This window comes from Tupaia chinensis, unplaced genomic scaffold, assembly GCF_000334495.1.
Source record: "Tupaia chinensis unplaced genomic scaffold, TupChi_1.0 Scaffold000101_1, whole genome shotgun sequence".
Lineage (NCBI taxonomy): Eukaryota > Metazoa > Chordata > Mammalia > Scandentia > Tupaiidae > Tupaia > Tupaia belangeri.
This window is the reverse complement of record NW_006159565.1, coordinates 349,231-370,629: the sequence shown is the minus strand read 5'-3', so window position 1 is coordinate 370,629 and position 21,399 is coordinate 349,231. Positions and strand designations below refer to the sequence as shown.

Sequence of the window (21,399 nt, the reverse complement as noted above, 5' to 3'; positions counted from 1 at the left end):
ACTCTCTCCTCTCTGATGAGCACATGTGTCCTATAGCAAAAACTTAAAAAAAAAAAAGAAAGAAAAATAAAATAATACCCAAGCTGCTGACTTATTCAAATATGGTTTGGGTACTGATCTGCATTCTATTAGTTATGTTCTCAATTATTCAACTTTCATAAAAGTTTCGAATTATCTTCAGAAAGATTTAGCTGAGTGACATCACTACCATAATTCAGAAATATTTAAATCTTTTCAGTGATTAAAAAAGAAAAGTTAAACATGTACAGTACCAGTACCTTATCTCAGTCATTAGTACTTATGGTAGTATAATAAAGTAAATATTATTTTATGTTCTATTCCAAACACTGAAAGCTATAGGCCTTAACTGGGGTCAAAATTAAAAAGGAGGAAATAAAACACCAAATAAAACATCCCAATTTAGGCACCCTAAAGTCTATCATGACATACTAAACTGCAATTTAAAATTTAGTAACTTTCTTACTTTTAAAAAAGGCAGCAATCTAGTAGTATATTCAAAATATAAGGCAGAGGTCTATGCCCAGGCTTCAGATTAGGAAAAGGACTAAATGTTTTTCATAGGGCAAGTTCATTCTCCAATTCCTTCTAAAGACTAGATTAAAATTCAAATTCTCTGCATTTTTGGTAGCTCCCTTCAGTTACTTTTAAAAGTTCTATTCTCCAAAGTGAATTTTCTGAATAAATAATAAATAATTATAACATTAATACCATTTGGCACATTTACTTTGTAGTGCAGCAAAAAGATTTCTAAACTAATCAATGGAAAGAACCAATTGTGAATTGATGAAATTGGACCTAAATGAGTTCTACTTTTTAATTAATTAATTAACTTTTGAGAGGTTTTTGCTATAGAGTGTGTGCACTCGCTGGAAAGACAGAGAGAAACAGACAGAAAGTGAGAAATCACCCCCCCCCGGGGGGGGCGGGGGATGGCCACGCCACAATCCCTTCTCCTCTATTCTCTCAGGATCCTGGGCACCGCACGCACAAGTGCCCGGCTTGAGTTTAAGCCACTGGGTCCGAACCGCGATCAACTACATGGGAGTCCAGTGACATAGCCATTACACTAACTGCTGGTCCTGAGTTTTACTTTTTATTTTAAAAACATTTTGAATTCAACTATAATACAAGCTAAGAGCAGCTGATTCATAAAACACAAGGCATCTTGCTCTTTTTATTTCTTTATTCTCCCCAGCATCTTCTGGGGTCCTAAATCTTCTATATTTGAAAAAAGTAGCATTCGCCTCATTAGAACATCTCACCTGACTAAACATACTGTTTACTCCTCTCACCAGTTTTATCAATTATTCTAAATAGAACCAGAGGTTTAAAAAAAAATCTCATTTCCTAAAAAGATTGTAAATGATTTTAATTTGCTCCCTACAAACACTATTTGTATACTTTAACACTGGGGAACTCTTTACCAAACACATACATGCAACTTGAACTTCTGATTTTCTTTGCAAGAGTGCTCCCATTCTGTTTCGCACCACACAGCGGTAAAACCCAGCATCGAGCTTCTGTAAAGATGGAATAATATACCTGCCAAATACCAAAAACAAAAAGTGTTACTTATTATATCTTGAACAGCACTGGCATTTCATCTTGCAGGTGCTTAACAAATATTTTATTTTTAATAATCTAATATCAATTCAATCCTTCCCTGACCAAGACACTAACTAAAACTGTGGTTTATTTGTGAGATTATATCATCAATATCTGTCTGTCTAACTAGGCTATAAATGTTACATGAAGCCAGATCTGCTTGTTTTATTCATCACTGTATTCCTGGTGTCTAGCACAGTGCCATCTGGGCACACAATAAATAGTACTCATTACTAGTTGAATGACTGAGAAAGATTAAATAATTAAAAGTCTTTACATTTAAACTAGATCTTTTACACTCTAGCAGATAGCATAGCGGTTAAGGTGACGGACTCCTCAATGGCCAAAAATAATTCGAGTCCTAGGCCTGGTGGCTTGAAAATCATGCCAGGTATGTGTGCTCAAAATCCCCAAAGAAGAATGGAAGAGAAGGGATTGCAGCATGGCTGTGACACCTGGGGGGTTATTTCTCACTTTCCCTCTCACTGCCTGCCTCTGTGTCTCTGCAGTAAGCACATATGCCCAGTAGCAAAAACTTAAAAAAAAAAAAAAAATCTCTCAGTCAAAAAAAATGTTTTTTTTGAGAGGTGTTTGCTATAAGGCATGTGCACTCGCCAGGAAGACTGAAAGAGACAGAGAAACAGAAAGCAAGAAGTCACCTGTCAGGGAGGATGGCCATGTCACAATTCCTTCTCTTCCATTCTCCTCTCAGGATCTTGGGCACACATGCACACATGCCTGGCATGAGTTTAAGCCACCGGGTCCAGGATTTGAACTGTGGCTGCCTACATGGGAGCCCAGTGACACAGCTGTTATGTCAACTGCTGGTCACCCAAAATTATTATTATTATAAGTATTATTATTAGTATTATTATTTAGTTTAATGTATTTTAATGGCAAACTTACAGGAACAGCACAGAAGACAGACAACATTAAAAACATATACTTGCATGTAGGACAACTCAGTTAGAAAAGTATAGTGAATGGATGGAATCTACTGTATGATAAAAATGCTACAAACACCATTTAGTTGCCATCTCTTTCTAGAACCTCAGAATTTTCAGAAATCATTTCTAGAACTGCAAAAGTCTTAACACAACACATTGTGTCACTCTGTAGGAAAGTTCAAACATGTTCATAATAAGATACAGATGTCACTAATGCAAGGAGAACAATGGCATCAGAACACATTCTTCTCTTCAGTTGTGAACATATCCCAACATAATTTATGCATTTCCTTCTCTTACATCTCCATGTAGAGTTGATGTTAACTTTAAACATTTTTCTCAATAACGGAAAAGTAATTTCATTCGTTTTCCACTCCTATGACTATTGAAATCATCCTTCAAATCTGGTCTTTGTTTTTCTAAAGTGTTCATATATTTTACAGTAAAAAAATAAATAAATTTAAAAATATGGTTTTCAAAAAAATCCCTGTTTTTTATTTACTGCTTGTTTTACAACTTAAGATGACTTAAAAATCCATAGCAATAAGGGTATATAACCAACAATCGCTTGAAGTAAAGTTTGACAGTTCCTGAGCTTACATCTTTTACATCTTTTTTTTTTTTTTTGAGAGAGAGATTTTTGCTATAGGATGTGTGTGACCTCCTCCAAGAAACACACACACACACACACACACACACAGAGAGAGAGAGAGAGAGAGAGAGGAGAGAAATCACCCTGCCAAGAGAATGGTCATACTGCAATCCCTTATCCTCCAATCTCTTGGGATTTGGGGGCACACATACACAAACGCCTGACATGAGTTTTAAGTCTCTGCGTTTGGGACTCAAACTGCAGTCAGCTGTGTGGGAGTCCAATGCCTTAACCACTATTCCACCTGCTAGCTCCTAAGATGATATATTAATTGGTTGCTAGTCCATGTTCACAAATGAGCCATACATCTGATAAAGGGTTAATATCCAAACTTTATAAGGAACTCCTACAAGTCATTAGCAGTAAAACCTAAATTAACCAATCACAAAATGAACAAAAGAGTTAAAAAGATATTCTCCAAAGAAAGAATACAAATGGTCAATAGGCTTATTAAACAGTGCTCAATATTACTAAAATCATTCAGAAAAATGTAAAACAAAGTCACAATAAGAAATTTCTCCTCTTAGGATGCACATTATCAAAAGAATAAACAACAAATGTTGGCAAAAATGGGGAGAAAAAGAAACCCTTGCACATTTTTGGGAGTATAAATTGGTACAACCACTAAGGAAAACAGTATGGAATTTCCTTTAAAAATTTAACTACCATATTATCCATCAATTTTACTTCTGAGTATATATCCAGAGGAAACAAAATTGGAGTCTCTAAGAAATCTATGCACTTCCATGTTCACTATAGCATTATTCACAATAGTCAAGATATGGAAACAATATTAGTGTCTGTCACCAGATGAATGAAAAAATAAAAGGCGTTACAGAAATGCAATGGAATATCATTCGGCCTTAAAATAGAAAAGAATTCTGCTATTTCCAATAACATAGGTGAACCTAGAGGGCACTGTACTACGTTAAAGAAGCCAGACATAGAAGGATAAACACTGCAGGGACCAACAGGTGGCATGACGGTTAAGGGTGCTGGACTCCCACATGGCCAATCATGGTTCAAGTCCCAGACCTGGTGGCTTGCTTTCTCACTTTCCCGCTCTGTCTCTCTCACTCTGTCCCTCCCTGGTCAAATTAAAATAAATAAAATTAAATAAAACAATTTTAAAAAAAGAAGGATAAACACTGCATAATTTTACTTATAAGATGAATCTAAAATAGTAAAACTCATAGAAGCAGGGGGTGGAATGATAGCTTTCAGGAGCTGGGGAGAGGGAAAATATGGCAAAATTTTGGTTATACACAATAAATAAACCCTACAGATCTTCTCTTCCATACAGCATAGTGCATATAGTTAACAATATTGTATATTTTACATTTTAAATATATGGTAGATCTTATGTTAAGTGTCCTATCACACAAAAATAATAAATAAGGAGTATAGGAGAAGGAAATTTTTGGAGGTGATGGACAGGTTTATTCTATAGATTATAGTGGTGGCTTCACAGATGTATGCTTATTTCCAAATGTATCAAGTTATATAAATTAGATACAAACAGCTTTTTGTATGTCATTCATACCACACTAAAAAAAAATCACAAAATTTATATACACTGCAATTGACTAAAATAGATCATGTTTGAATGCCATAAAGAAAGCAAGACTTGAGGCTTGGGTACTTTTCACATATGAGAAGGTATCTAACATAACAACAACAAAAAAAAGCTAAACTCCTTTCAAATCATAGGTTATTTTCTGAAAAAAAAAAAAACATAGTGATGCTATTGTTTATATTAAAAAAAGTATTGGTAATAATTACAATTTTAAAATATTTCATTTTAGAGAGTATAAGAGTATAATCAGAGAAACCTTTAAAAAATTAAGTAAAAGACAAAGCATATGCTTTATTTGCTCAGTTCCTAAGCATACCTTGAATAACTTATACTCACCTAATGGTCATTTTATATTCAAGTATATTAATTAGTTAACCTGTAAAAGGAACTGCTAGGTATAATTTTTAAGTGAATTAAACATTTGGACAATACAGGTAATACAACATTAAACAAATATTAATCAAAGTATGTTTTCCCTCTCTTGAGATCCTATGGCAGGAAAAATAAACTCTTTTTTGTTGTTGTTGTTGAGATATTTTTACTATAGAGTACATGTGTTTGTCAGACAGTGAGACATAGAGAGAAAGAAAACAAGAAATCATCCTCTGGAGGGATGGCCACACCACAAGCCTTTCTCCTGCATTCTCTCACGCAGATGCATCCAGCATGAGTTTCTAGCTGCTGGGTATGGGACTCGAACTAAGATCAACTATATGGGAGTACAGCAACATAACCATTAAGCAATCTGCTGGTCCTGGAAAAATTAACTCTTTATATGAGAAGAAAGAATATTGCTGAATTTTAATTTTAAAAATTGTATTCCATTATGAGAAATGGTTCATCGTAAATTAATTAATAAAGACAATCAGAATAATATTAAATTGGCCTCAAAGGATCAATGTCATCTACTTAAATTATAAATTATTATAGAAAGATGAGCACCTTTGATGATTATATACTGTGATTGTATAAAGAAGAGTTTTGAGATTAGGTTAAAACAAAGTCAACATAAGTTTCTGGAAAAGAAATAGCACAAGTCATTGGAGTACATATTTGAAAAACTACAAGGACAGTTTTATCACTGAAACATAACCATATTTATATAATTGCTACTCATTCCACTTTTTTCTTTTTTGCAATATCTTAAATGTATCTTAAATTCTTTTAAATTTCTGTAGTAATCCTATATACTAATACACAAAAACACCACTGCTTTCAAACACAAGAGAGAAACAGATACAAAATTGAATATTAGGCATATGCTGTTTGGTACCATCTCTTTAGTCTAATGTCTCACCGGGGAAAAAAATACCAAAAGTTGCAAAATCTTCTACCTATTACAGGAATTCCTACACAAATTATGTTCACCTAACAGATGGAAATATTCATTTTAAGTCTATTGTTTATAAACACACATTTTTAAACAGAAAAACTTTCCTGGCTCCTTAAAAGAAAGTATGATAAGATCTTAACACCATATGCCACTAAAACATAGAAAATGCCTGCTACTATTTCAAATCAACACAGCATGAAATGTTCGTATTCACTGTATCAAGGCAGCATTCTACTAAAGAAATGCTTTCCATAGCTAGTTCTTTTTTTTTTTTAAGGAGGTTTTTGCTATAGGGCGCATGCGCTCGCCAGCCAGACAGAGACAGAGACAGAAAGCGAGAAATCACCCCCCAGGGGGGATGGTCACGCCGCAATCCCTTCTCCTCCATTCTCCTCTCAGGATCTTGGGCACGCACGCACACGTGCCCGGTGTGAGTTTTAAGCCACCGGGTTCGGGACGCGAACTGCGGTCGACTACGTGGGAGTCCAGCAACATAGCCATTACACTAACTGCTGGTCCCTCCATAGCTAGTTCTTTATCAGGAATAGCAAATTAAAGAAACTCAAACACAAAATTTCAGTAAAATCAAAGGTTTAAATGTCCATTTCTGTTAAGTAATATAATATTTCAACTATGAATTGCAACTGTTTCAGCCCACAGAGTCTATTTCAGCCCAGAGAGACAGCATAGCCAATCAAACACACAGACTCAAGGTTTTTAAATCTGGTGCTAGTGATACACAGAAAGAACTCTGATAGCAGCAGTGGTGGGGACACAGAAGAGGCCTGGACAGATGAAGAGTGCCATTTAATGGAGCACCTTAAGCAGAGGTGTCAAGTGTTCGATGGAATCACCAGTGGGACTGGCTTTTGCGGTGACCAAGTGGCTCTAGTGAGCTTACTTGATTCTGTTTCTCCCCAATCTCCAATCTGCTCTGTGATTTTAATAGCAACTCAAAATCCATGCAATGACTCACACAAGGGAGGGTTCTATGACTTAAGAACCCTTTAAAACTCTACACACTAGAACATAGCTAAAATAATTTTGGCTGAAAAATATTCAGAAATTACTAGATACCCACCAAGATCACAGAAAAACCTAAATACCCATTGTTAAATAATTTATTATTTAAAAAAATATGGCTCTCTGGTAAACTACTAAGATCATTAATTAACAAAGAGTCCTAAAAAACTGGGATAAATTTGCCTGTTATGAGGAAGTTTCCTAAATATAAACTACTAAAATTTTAGGAAATGTCTCACAAAATACTATTTAGTTTTGAAATAGTTACCATTTCTCAGTTTTTCCCCAACAATTAGATACTGTGACTAAGTACACATTACTAATTAAATCATAATTTTTAGTATAGAGGAGAAAATCTGAACTTTTCCCTTTTTTGTTAAAGAAAATAGTACAAATCATAATAAAGAATTTTCATATTCAGTGAAATTAGATGTAACATTTTTCTCTTTCAATGCAAGAGTATAGTAACCTCCATTCCACACCATTTCAGATAAAACTGTTCTCTACAACTGTAACTTTCATGTTGGCATAAAGACACCTATTCTCCATGAAAACAAATAACCAAGTTCTATAGTAAGCTTTTTTATATTGGTCCAAAGCCCATTCTTATCTTTCCAGTAAATAAAAGTTAAGAGGAAAAAAAGACAATAAACAATAAACGATTTATATGCTTCTTGGATACACATTTTTGGAAACATTTTTTTTTTCTGAATGAGATAGTAACTATGTTTTCAATTTTATTTTTATACATTGCCTATATAAATTTTCAAAATAATACCAGAAATAATGCAAAGTGGAATAAGTCTACAATTATCTTTTTCCTTAAGCAAAATTATGAAATTTTAAAAATCAGACTAAAATTGTTAAGAAAGAAAAAGATGTAGACAGCTCAGTAATAGGTCCTGGACATTGAACAAGATAAGAATTATGCTCTTAGTTCTGTCAAAAAGAGTTATACTGATCTGTACAAAGTTAAAACAAACAGTACAGTAAAGATGAAAGCTATCCAATTGGGACATTCATTTTTATAAAAGTTATTTAATCTGAATTTACTTATTTAGAAATTATATTAAATTGGGAGAGAGGCAATAGTTAGATAGATGGATAGGACCCAGTGGGTAGAGGTTAAGGGTCCACAGAATTTGTAGCAGGCATTTCAGGAATATAAGCCCTCTACGTACCAGAAAAATGTGAAGTTTCCACAAGCTTCTTATAAACACAGTATCATGAATAACTGCATTTAAACTTTATCCAAATAATTATAAAAGACAAAATAAAGATTAAATAATTTGTACTAAAAGGTCCCTAAGACTCTCTTTCTGGGATTCTGTTTTATATGATTTTCTCTAACAAAAACAAGGTTTGGGGAATCATTCATTCTTCATTCATTCCTACCTTTCTTTATTAAGTTAGGGTCCAAAAAATAAAAAAGGGTAAAATTTACAGTTTGTGAGCAGGGACACATAACTGGGACCAGTCTGTCAAATCTATTGTTAATATTAAATATTATCTCAAATCAATAATTTCAGAAAAGCTTTAAGAATATGGACACTGATTTTGGTGGGTTCAAAATATTTTATTCTATGTCTATTTATTTAGTTCTTTATAATGAAAGGCTCTCTATGGACATAAAACAATTGGAGACCACTATCGCAATAATTAAAGTATGAGGCAAATGTTAGTTTCACATAATCAAAAATATCCATACAAAGACATAATTTTAAAAATGGCCTAAATTATTAAGTACTACAATACAGGTATAAGTGATTGGAAACTTAAATTCAAGAGTTTTCATTTGTCTTATGTGAAAACATTTATTGACAATGAATTATATTACAAATTTCCTTGGTCACTCTAGCTAAAGTTCTTTACAGAAGTTCTACAATGATTCCTAGACAGAAGAACAAAGAGGGATTAATTACCTAAATCCAAATAATCTCCAACGGGAACTTTAAAAAGCTTAGTGACAATTCTGCTTCAAAAAAAATCTCCAGGGAACCAGCAGTTAGCGTAATAGCTATGTCGCTGGACTCCCACGTAGTCGACCGTGGTTCGCGTCTCGGACCCGGTGGCTTAAATCTCACGCCGGGCGCATGTGCGTGCGTGCCCAAGATCCCGAGAGGAGAATGGAGGAGAAGGGATTGCGGGGTGACCATCCCCCCTGGGGGGTGATTTCTCGCTTTCTGTCTCTATGTCTCTCTCTGTCTGTCCGGCGAGCGCACGCGCCCTATAGCGAAAACCTCTCCAAAAAAAAAAAAATCTCCAGAAATAATCATATCTCCTATGACCACACAAAGATGAAAAGATCGTTAGACTAAAACCAAAAATAAATACAAGTAATACACAATGTTGTGAGAAAGATAAAAATATTAGGCCCCACAACATTAATATTATAGTTCTAAATCAATAAAATGGCAAAGGTTCATACTATAATAGCCCTGGAGGTCAATGTTGGTTACTTGAATTTGTATCAAGATGACAACAGTCCACCTACTTTAAACTTCCAAAATTTATTTTCCTCTTCCTTATAAACTCAAAGACAAAAAAGATATATCTTTGAAAAGAGGAACCATTTTGTTAATTTCAGCGATCTTAAATATAATTGTGTGATATAGAGCAAAACCCCAAATTAGACTGAAATCTTCACAATCAGTTTTCCAATCATTCACATCTTGGTTACTAGGAACGAAGCAAGTTAAGCATATTGGTGCTATTTGAAATTCTTCTTATTTTAGCTGAAATGAGCAGGAACAGTTCATTTGAACCAAAATATAACCTGTTGTTATAGGCTGAGTACTTCACAGGGAACAGGACCAATGGAGAATTATTCAACTAGAAGAGAATAAGTACTAGCCAAAGTAATGAAAACTGAAGTTGAACATCAAAAAGGAACTACCAAGGAAGTTAAACTTTTTGGAGATAGATGTAAATGGGAGTCACACTCTGGTTGATAAAGAAACTAACTGGTTATAGTTTACCTATGAAGAGCTAACAATCAAAAAGACCCCTTTGAAAGATGGTCAATTAAAACAAACAAAAAAAAAACTTGAAGAATTTTCCCGTTACTTAGTGATGAATTTTGATTGCATGATTAGTCTCAGGTTTACGAGCCTAAATTATATGGCCATAGATCAATTTGGGAGAAACTGACATGTTAATAATATTGAACACAGTATATCTGTTTACTGATTTAGATAATTTCTCTCAGCAATGGTGTTTAGTTTTCAGCATAAAGATATTGTACATATATTATCAAATTCATCTGTAAGTATTTCAGACTTTTTGTTGCTATTTCATATGTTTCATGCACATATTGGGTCATCGGAAAAGTCATGACATATTTTTCTATGCAAACATGCATCATGACTATTTCTACAACTGTGTGTGTGTGTGTGTGTGTGTGTATTTGTGTGTGTGTGTGTGTATGTCACACACATAAAATTTTCAGGTCATTTTTTCCAGTATACCGAAATATAATTGATTTTTGTAAAATGGTCTTGCATTTTATGACATTACTAAACTCACTTATTAGCAGTTTTCGTAGATAACACATTTTCTATATATGTAATCATTTCAATTGAAAATAAAGGTTTACTTCTTTCTTTATAATCTAAATTGTTTTTGTTTCATTTTGTATTGACTAGTACTCTAGTACTTGGTATTTGTTGCTTTGTTGGTTTGTATTGGGTCACTGGAAAAGTCATGACACATTTCTGCGTAAAAAACATAAAAAAATATATCATGACTTTTCCGATGACAAAATAGTTTTCATCAAATTGGGGAAAATTTCAACATTACTTATTCAAATATCTGCCCTTGCTCCTTCGGGGATTCCATTTATACATATATTAATTAGGCCATCTGAAATTTTCCATAATTTCCTAATTTTTTTTCCACATCTGATCTTTTTCTATCTGCCTTTCATTTGGGGTAGTTATGATGCTATTTCTTTATTAACATTTTCTTCTATAAGGTCTAATAATTTTCTTTTCCCAAAGGTTTTTGCCATATGGAGCATGTGCTCAAAGGAGAGAGACATAGAGATTAAGCAATCACCCCTCACCAGAATGGATGGTCATGTTTTAATCCCTTCTCCTCGATTCTCCTCCTGGGATTTTGAGCATGCACATACACACACCTAGAATGATTTTCTTTTATTTTTTTACTTTATTTTTTAATATGTTTTTTAATTTCAGGAAGGCAGTTTTAGCTTTAATAAATCAAAATCAAAAAATGTTAAGAAACTTTGCTTAAAACTTAAAGCCAGGAAGCAGGTTAGGATTCTGTTCAGATAGTAGTTACCTGGATCTGTCAACAATTCAAGAGAAGAAAAAAATCCTTATCACTGGACTACAAAGCACATAAAAAAATATAAATATTGTTTTAGACAAAAGCCATAAAATTTTATTTCATCAGCTCAGTCTCATGTACTTAATCTAACTTCTGTTGTGGTCCAAGCTTTCTGTTTAAATTCTGGAAGATAATATTCAACTCTGGACTTGGCACAATTTTCAAGCCACCAGGTCTGGGACTCAAACTGCAGTCAGTCATGTGGAAGTCTAGCACTTTAACTACCACTATAACTGCTGGCCCCATATCTAATCTTTTGATGGTCCCATCTAGTGAGTTTTTCATCTCAGATATTATAGTTTTCATTCTTAGCAGTTCCATTTTTGTCTTTTAAATATCTTCAATGACTCAACTTTGATCATTTGGAATATAGTTATAACTGTCATTATCTTTCCCATCTAATTCTAAGATTTGGTCAGTTCATGCTTAGCTTCAATTGACTGATTTTCCTACTAACTATGGGACATACTGTCATGCTGTAGGAGGAAAATCTTTAAATGGCTAATAATCTTTAATTATATTCCAGACTATAAATTTTACTTTGTTGGGTGTTGTACATTTTTACATTTATATAAATATGTTTGAGCTTTGTTCTCTAATACTGCAATAATACTTGGAAACAAATCTATCTTTTTAGATTTTATTTTATTTTTATTTTTTAGTAGGGCATGTGTGGTTAAGAAACAGAAAAAGAAACTGAGAAAGCATCCCCAAGGTGGGCACTGACCAAGCTGCAATCCCTCCTTCTCAAAATGTTGGACACATGCCCATGTGTCTAGTATGTTTTTCAAGCCAGGTCTGGAATTTGAACTGCATGGTCAGTCATGTGGTATCCAGCAGCCTTAACCACCATGCCACTGGCTGACCCAGATTTTATTTTTTTAAGACTTGCTAGGAAGAACCAGAGCAGTATTTTGTCTAGGACTGATTATTCCTCATTATAAACCAAAGCCGATTCTAATAACCTATAAATTATGAGGTTTTTCATTATGACTGGTGAGAATACTACCCATTCCTATGTGAGCATAGAAAACCATTGTTTCTAATCTTCTTGGAGACTAGAACTTCTTTAAAGTTCTTTTCTAGTTCAGTAGTTTCTTCACATGAAACTCTCTGAATATTCTGCCAAATGTTCAGAGAAACCTTCTAGAAGTATCCAGAGTTCTCTTTCTGGAAAAGCCTCTTCTTTCTAGGTGTTCTGCCCTGACAAACCTGACTGCCTTGATCTCTCCACACTCTCAGTCCTCTTCAGTTAAGGAAATTTCCTCCAACTTCTTCCTGGGTTCTCTTTCTCTGTGCCACAGCTTGGAAATTCTCTCAAGGAATTAAAGAAAAGACAATCATAATGCTCACCTTTTTTGTTTTCCATCTCTTAGGAATCACATTTTTATTTCCATTGCCTGATAAGGTCTTGAAAATAATGGTCTCAGACCTTTTGTCCAATTTTATAGTCATTTCAAAATAAGACAGTATATCTGTTCGCTGTTACTCTCTCTGAGCCCAGGCTGGGTAGTGGGGCCCAGTAAAAATGACCACTCAGCAATAGGATTAGACTGCAATTCTGGAGAGTACTCTCTACTTTAGGTATATATTCCAACATATCTGATATTGCCAGAGTTATCTGTTGCGGTTAAGGATGTTGTGAAGAGTCTCAAGTAAACACAAAAGGAGAGTCAAGCACAGACCCTTAAGATTCTAGAACAAGATCATGCCTTCTGCAGTAGGAAACCACAAACACTAAAATATAACACCTGATGAACTTAGCACAAACAGAGAGTCTGACTATGGTTGTTAAGAAAATAAGCAACTGGTGATGACCATTATGACAGAATCATCAAAGCCATGTAGTCGTAAGAGTAAGGCTACTTTCTTTACTACACCCAGGCCTCACAAACTGATGGAAATACTTGGGCCTGAGTTTACACATGGGTTACCCTAATGCTGAAAATGAAGATGTTACACTACAGCCTTACTTACGGGTGGCTAAATGTACATAGTGAACAAATAGCCTTCTAGGTAAAGCAGGCTACAAGTTAAGGACATTCTGAATACAGAGAAGTTTAGGGAAGAAATGACTTAAAAATAGAGATAAAGAGACATATGGGCAGTGGCAAACTGCTTGAGATGGGGGTCTAAGAGAGCAGAAATAAGAAAGTCACATGTTGACAGACCAATGGGGCTAAGTATAATACGTGAGCCTTGTAATATTACTAAAGAGCACCTACTTTAAATTAACTGGATAGAATGACTCACTGTGGATATCATTTAGATGTCTTCTCAACCAATGTAACGGGACATAAACAAATCAGTCGTATTAACCAGAACTAAGGTCATAAACTGGTACAATAACACTGGCTCCTTCTCACCAAAGCTAGCCTTCTAGGTAAAGCAGGCTACAAGTTAAGGACATTCTGAATACAGAGAAGTTTAGGGAAGAAATGACTTAAAAATAGAGATAAAGAGACATATGGGCAGTGGCAAACTGCTTGAGATGGGGGTCTAAGAGAGCAGAAATAAGAAAGTCACATGTTGACAGACCAATGGGGCTAAGTATAATACGTGAGCCTTGTAATATTACTAAAGAGCACCTACTTTAACTGGATAGAATGACTCACTGTGGATATCATTTAGATGTCTTCTCAACCAATGTAACAGGACATAAACAAATCAGTCGTATTAACCAGAACTAAGGTCATAAACTGGTACAATAACACTGGCTCCTTCTCACCAAAGCTAATCTGGTTTTTGCCAGAGCTAGATACCAAAACCGCCAATAGCAGAAAGCAATACTGAGACCCCCTTATGACACTTTTGACTAGTTCATTATGTCTGATCCTTCCACCATCAAAGCATGCAATGATTTAAACTTATCAAATTCAGCATTTATTCTGAATATGAATATGTACTTTCTCTACATATTGACTCAGCGAGCACCACAATCTGGGACTTAAAAGAGTACCCTTTATAAATGCATGATAGCATGCACAGTACTGCCCCAGATCAGGGTCTCATTTTACTTACTATAGGAGAACTGAGAAGAGGCACTTGATCTGAAATCTACTCCATTACATACTACAGAACTTGGAAATAGCCACACTAATAAGCAATACAACTGGGAACATCTTGTAGTGGTACATATTGTTTTCCAAGATACACTTTTTGAACTAGTGGTTTAACTAAGGGATTGAAACATAATGGGTCTCTATCCCAGTGACCTATCAGTTCTCAGAGGCTAATATTCCTCCCAGATAAAGGAAGGGATCCCGAGACCTAGAATCTATAATTTATCCTGGTCAGTTTGTGCTTTTCATGCTAGTGGGCTAGAGAAAAAAGAAAGCAGTTACTAATTGATGGAGATAACTAATCCACTAGGGTTGTGCTATACAGTGGACACAAACAGGTGGAAGGAATACACTGTGGTAATCTCTTAGTGCCTCCAAACTCAGCTGCAATTACAGCATCTATGGCAGAACAAAAGCAAGGCAACTAAAAGCAGAGATGAAGCGTTGAGCTACCTTATCAGCAAGCAAATTAGACTAGTTGAAGTGTTAACTAAGAGTCAGGTATATCTTGACTGGACTGGAGAAGAAAATAAATATCAATTAGAGCTGTGAGACTTGCTGAAAAAAATTTTAAAAATAGTTTGTTCCACTAAGTCTCTTTAATAAATTCCTATAGAAACCTTAGCTGTCTTCTTGGAGAGCACTCTGATTGACTAAATTAAATAGGAGGTACAAGTGATAATGAAAGATTCAAAGAAAGGAATCAATTTGACCCTCTTGTGCTCCATTTCTAAAACCCTTTTAACTCCACCCTTTTCTTGAGCCACTGCTGTGATCACAAGGTCCATAAAGCCATGGACAGCATCATGGCTGGTGAAGTGGGCAGTCATTTCCCCTCAATCCATGCCTCATATTCTTGCTTATTATCCTGGGGATTCTCTGGCACCATATCCAGAATGTTCAGATTAATATTAATACTTGAGCTAATTAGAAATGAAGGCTAAGGACCAGGACATGTCATAATGGTTACATTGTTGATTCCCATGTAGTGACTGCAATATGAGTCCCAGATCTGGCGGCTTGAAATACGCCAGGTTTATGTGTTACATGCCCAAAGACCAGAGAGGAGAATGGAGGAGAAGGGATTGCAGTGTGGCTATCTTCTTCTGGGGGGGTAATTTCTCAGTTTCTATCTCTCTCTGGTGAGTGCACACACTCTATAGCAAAAATCTCTCTTAAAAAAAAAAGGAAAAGAAATGAAAGTTAATGGACATGGGGCCAGGACTTATCAATTGAGTTTGGGAGATCATAACTGTTTTTCTCATTTATCCTTCAGGTAGAACATTTCTTAAATGCATTTCATAAAACTCCATAGAAGTTCAAAGTGGGATTTAGCTTCATTTACTTAGAGCAATCATCACCTTGATAATATAAACCTGTTTTTTCCTTCTTCCCTGTTTCATTATCCATGCCTTTATACTTGGCTGCCTGGATTGTATTCCCAAGTACTACCTGATGTAATCTTTATCTCAGGCACTATTTGCAGAAGATCCCAGGTTATTAGATACAGCTGTCTAATTTAATGTAAATATTTTTCTGGTTTATAGTTTTGCCTTGGAATTTGTAATGATTATTTAAACATAAAGACATTGAACAATTTTGTATGTTATCAGAGATCTGTTTTTGGTAATATTTTTCACTACTTTTATACTCTGCCTATATGTTTCAAAGTCATCCAAATATTCATTTTGTATTATTAGCATTCCATTTTTAATGTAATTCTTCAATACATGTGAAATTTGTTTGGTGTTTATTACAAAATGAGCATCAATTCTGAGTGTTGTTTGCAAACAACTGATTTATTTTCCATTGGTATGGCTGTGCATCATATATATAATATACCATATTATATAATATATATAATATATAATGTTATATATATTATATATACATATATATGCATACACAAATTTTTATGTATACTTGGAAAATCTGTTATTTATTTTATCTCATTAATAGGTCAATTAATTATTGTGACTTGTAATTTGTTTTAACTCTTAAGAAAGTAAAGTTGCTCCCCATTATTCATTTAATGTTTTAAAACTTTTGACATTCTTTTCTGTTACTCTTTCTCAGCAAGCTTAACAATTTTTTCGGTCAAGTTACTCTACAAAAATCCCCACTGACTTTTTCTTTTTAGAAGTTTTTGCCATAGAGCTTGTGTGGTCTCTTGAAAGAGATAGAAACAGTGAGAGGGATAGAGATAAATCACCCCTCCAGGGAGAAAGACCACACTGCAATCTCTTCTCCATTCTCCTCCCAGGAGCTTGGGTATATATGCACTTGGGCATGCCTAGAGTGGGTTTCAAGCCTCCAGGTCCAGGACTCAAACTGCAGTCAACCATGTGAGAATCCAGTGATGTAACCACTTTGCCATTTGCTGGCCCCCCCTGGCATTTTCATTAGACTATTCTATTGATATTAGATTTATTAAAAACACCATTAAGTTAAACCTCTATGATTGTTTTAAAGAAATTAGCATTTTTTGCAATATTTAGAGTTACTGTGTAGGATGCTCTTTTCTGTCTCTCAGTGAGGCCATATACTTTTCTTCATGTAGGCTCTACTCATTTCTTATACAAATTATCAAGGCATTTCTTTCATTGTTTCTTTTTTTAATGTAAATGGTTTTATTTGTATCAGGGATACATCAGAGGTGGTGACCTATCAAGGTAATGCTATAGAGCATGGCATAGATAAAAGCATCTCCCAGGGGACTAAAAGACAATGTCAGGGTGATTCTGATATGAATGTCAGTCCAGATTCTGATATGAAATCCAGGTTTCTATGCAGGCAGATAACTTCTCCTATGATTGTGGGACATCTACCACATGGTCAAAGGTTTTAAAGAGGGGGATGAGATTGCTCAACAAGAATGGACTCCTACTTACAAGATTGCTCAACAAGAAGCTCTCCTACTTACTTACTTACTCTCTCTTACAAAGGAGAACCCTCTGCCAATTTAAATTTCAGCCATGGATTCTGAAGGCTTTTAAGCATCTGAATTTAAAAACAAACAGTAAAATTCAGAAAAGTGGCCTGAACTTAAGTTAATCAAATATAATGGCAGATTCAAAAAATATCAAAGAAAACTGGTGACCAGGTCAGCAGGTATCTTGGTGGTTAAGGCTCTGGATGGTCGATACCAGTTCAAGACCTAGATCCGGCATCTTGAAAATCATGTTGGACGTGTGTACATGAATGTCCAAAATCTTGAGAGGAATATGGAGGAGAAAGGATTGTGGTGTGGCCATCCCCACAAGGGGTGATTTCTCATTCTCCCTTTTTGTTTCTCTCTGTCTCTCCCCAGCTAGTGCATATGCCCTATGGCAAAAACCTAACAACAAAAATACTGGCGACCAATCTGTGAACCACTGATGCTCTGAGTAAAACAACCTCACCATATCCACAATGCAAGCAAGTACAGGGCTGCTCATGGCCAAGTAAACAGCTATCTTTTCCTCCCAACACAATGTACTGCTACCAATTACTGCATACCAAGTGCTGAAGTTAGAAGAGACCCCAGGTGGCAAAGGATCCCAGGCAATGATCTGCCTGATCATGCCAGGTCTTGAGAAACAAGACTTACACTCACAAATAATGACATCCCCAAAGTTCGCTGTCTTCTTCCTGGTTGCTTTGTACAATTTGAACTTTTAAAAGGGAGGTCCAAAAGAGTTTTCTCCCCTCTCAGTTCTAGCCACTCTCTGAAACACGTTTGATTAGCCAGATTTTATATCTTGAAAAAAAATGATGACAAAATACAATGCATCTTTGATAACCCATCTCAGTTGATAATCCATCTCAGTGGTTGAAGCCTTCAGTGAACACAATATAATTCATCACAGCTACACTAAACTGTTCTTGCTTCAGAATAACCCATTTCTTATCATGTTTCCAGTGAAATAATAGTAAGGCATCTACCTAGCCATGTAGTACAGTGGTGACACAATGGTCTGTGAAGCTAAGACCATATGGGAAGGTCCCAGGTGTGTGTACCAACTTCTCCCTGTTTCACAATATTATGTGTACCAGGTGACCTGAGACTGTAGTCCTGATCGCTCTAGACCTTCACGCATCCCCACCCCTACTCCTCCTTGGACCCCAGGTTGGCTGCATGGGATTTTAAGGCTAACTCGCACCCCACCCCACCTGCAAACCAGATTGAGCTGGCCAGCAGTTCCAGACACCAGGCAGCCTGAGGCTGCAGGCCTGACTGACCTGGACCTGACATTCATCTTCTGGCCCTTCCCCACTTGCCTTTGGACTCTCTGAATTGTAGTGATTTCAATAGCACGTGGCATGCAAAGCGCACCACGCGATTTCTTTTTTTGTTTTGTTTTTCTTTGCTCTTGAGGTGTTGCTTATTAGGTCAGTTCGAGGCTCACCACTCTTTAGAAACAGGGAGGACTTTTGGGCCATCCAGGACTAGTGGCAACAGTTAATGGTAATTATGAGCAACAGGTAGGCCAACCATAAGAGAAATCATCAATTTTCTAATACTGTACAACTTTTAACACTCAGAGATACCTTAAATAAGTTAGGAAGCAACATATAGATTACCTGATGATTAGGAACAATCGCAGAGGCTCAAGAAATATGAGCAACCAACAAAAGGCCTCTCCCTCATGGGAAATCATCAAGCCTACATCACCCACAGTCAATACAATGGATGTCGTGGACATGTCTGATAAGGAATTCAGAATATCTGTAGTGACCAAACTAATTGAGATGGAAGAGAAAAGAGACAAGGAGCTCCAGAAGATGAGGAAGTCCTTTCATGACTTGAAAGAAGAAATGGATACCTTAAACAAGAACCAGATGGAACTTCTAGCGTTGAAGAATGTGATATAGGAAATCAAAATCTCCCTTGAAAGTATTAAAAGTAGGTTAGGCCAGGCAGAAGAACGAATCTCTAACAAAGAAGATAAAACATCTGACCTAGAAAAAAGCATCAAGAAGATTGAGAAAACAACCATGAAAAATGAGGATAATATACGGCGAATACTGGATACCATCAAGTGCCCCAACATCCGGAAAATTGGGATTCCAGAAGAGGAAGAAAATGATAAGGGCCTAGATAATTTATTCCCTGAAATGCTGGAAAAAAAAATTTCCAAACCTAGAAAGGCATTCAAATATCTAGACTCAAGAAATACATAGAACCCTGAGTAGAATCAACCCAAGACGATCCTCTCCAAGGCACATCATAGCCAGACTGGCAAAAACAACAGACAAAGACAAGATACTAAAGTTGGCAAGAGGGAAACGTCAAGTCACTTACAAAGGTCACCCCATCAGATTAACATTGGATCTCTCGGCAGAAACAATGCAGGCAAAGAAAGAATGGGGAAACATAGTCAAAGTGTTTACTGAAAAACAATTTCAACCAAGAATACTATACCCAGTAAGATTATCTTTCACATGGGAAAAAAAGATAAAAACATTCTCGGATAAACAAAATTTGAAGGAATTTACCAACTCCAGACCAGCTCTTCAAGAGGTTCTGAAGGGAGTACTATAACAGGAAAACTAAAAAGTCAGGCAGACAGTTATACGAGAACAAAAAGTAACCAAGAAAATGGCTCACTTAATGATAGGATCAGGTATAGAAATATCGATAATTACATTGAATGTCAATGGATTACATTCTCCAATTAAGAGATAGACTGACTGAATGGATAAAAAAAATAGAAAACCTCTATCTGTTGCCTACAAGAAACTCACTTTATGGATAAACACATACATAGACTAAAATTAAAGGGCTAGAAAAAGATAGTCCATGCAAATGGAAATAAAAAAAGGGCTGGGTAGCGATAAGTGATCTCAGACAAAATAGATTTCAAGACAAAGACTGTAAGAAGAGACAAAGAAGGGCATTATATAATAGTAAATGGAGTAATCCAGCAAGAAGACATAACCCTTATAAATATCTATGCACCCAACTCAGATGCACCTAGGTATGTGAAGGAAAGACTGTGGGAGCTAAAAGGAGAGATAGGGAGAAATATTATAATTGTTGAAGATATCAACACCCCAATATCTACTTTAGACAGATCTTCTAGACAGAAAATAGAAAGATACAGGACTTAAATGATACTATAAATTGAATGGACTTGACAGATATCTATAGAACTTTCCACCCTACATCCACAACATATACATTTTTCTCACTCCAGCATGGAACCTTTTCAAAGATTGATCATATATGAGGATACAAATCAAGCCTTTACAGATTCAAAGACATAGAAACTGTATCCAGCATCTTCTCTGATCATGATGGAATTAAACTCAAGATTAATTTCAAGAAACAACCCCCAAAATACACAAACAATGGAAACTGAACAACCTACTTCCGAATGATTTCTTCACTGCTGAAGAAATTAAGGCTGAAATAAAAAAAAATATGGAAACAAATGATAATGAGTACACAAGTGTCCATAATCTATGGAACACAGCAAAAGCAGTCATAAGAGGGAAATTCATAGCAATCAGTGTGCATAAGACAAGGATGGAAAGATGTCAAATAGGTAACCTATCATCATGCCTCACGGAATTGGAAAAACAATAACAAACAAACCCCAAAAATGCCAGGCAAAAAGAAATAATAGAGGTTCGAGCAGAAATAAATGAAATAGAAAATAAGTGAACCATACAGAAAATAAATGAAAGCAAAAGCTGGTTCTTTTAAAAGATTAACAAGATTGACACACCATTGGCTAGACTGGTCAAGAAGAAGAAAGAAAGAAACCAGATTAATCAAATATGTCATGAAACAGGCAATATTACAACAGACATAGCAGAAATACAAAATATCATTAGAGGATACT

General features: G+C 35.5%; 1 protein-coding gene across 1 annotated transcript in view; it reads right to left on the bottom strand.

Annotated features, from left to right (window-relative positions):
* The window catches only part of SDK1 (sidekick cell adhesion molecule 1), a 731,734-nt gene that overhangs the window by 695,638 nt on the left and 14,697 nt on the right, over positions 1–21,399 (bottom strand). Inside the window, exon 3 of the mRNA XM_006143594.1 lies at positions 1,457–1,563. Within this exon, the coding sequence (XP_006143656.1) occupies positions 1,457–1,563 (107 nt within the window). The remainder of the gene's footprint in view (positions 1–1,456; positions 1,564–21,399) is intronic.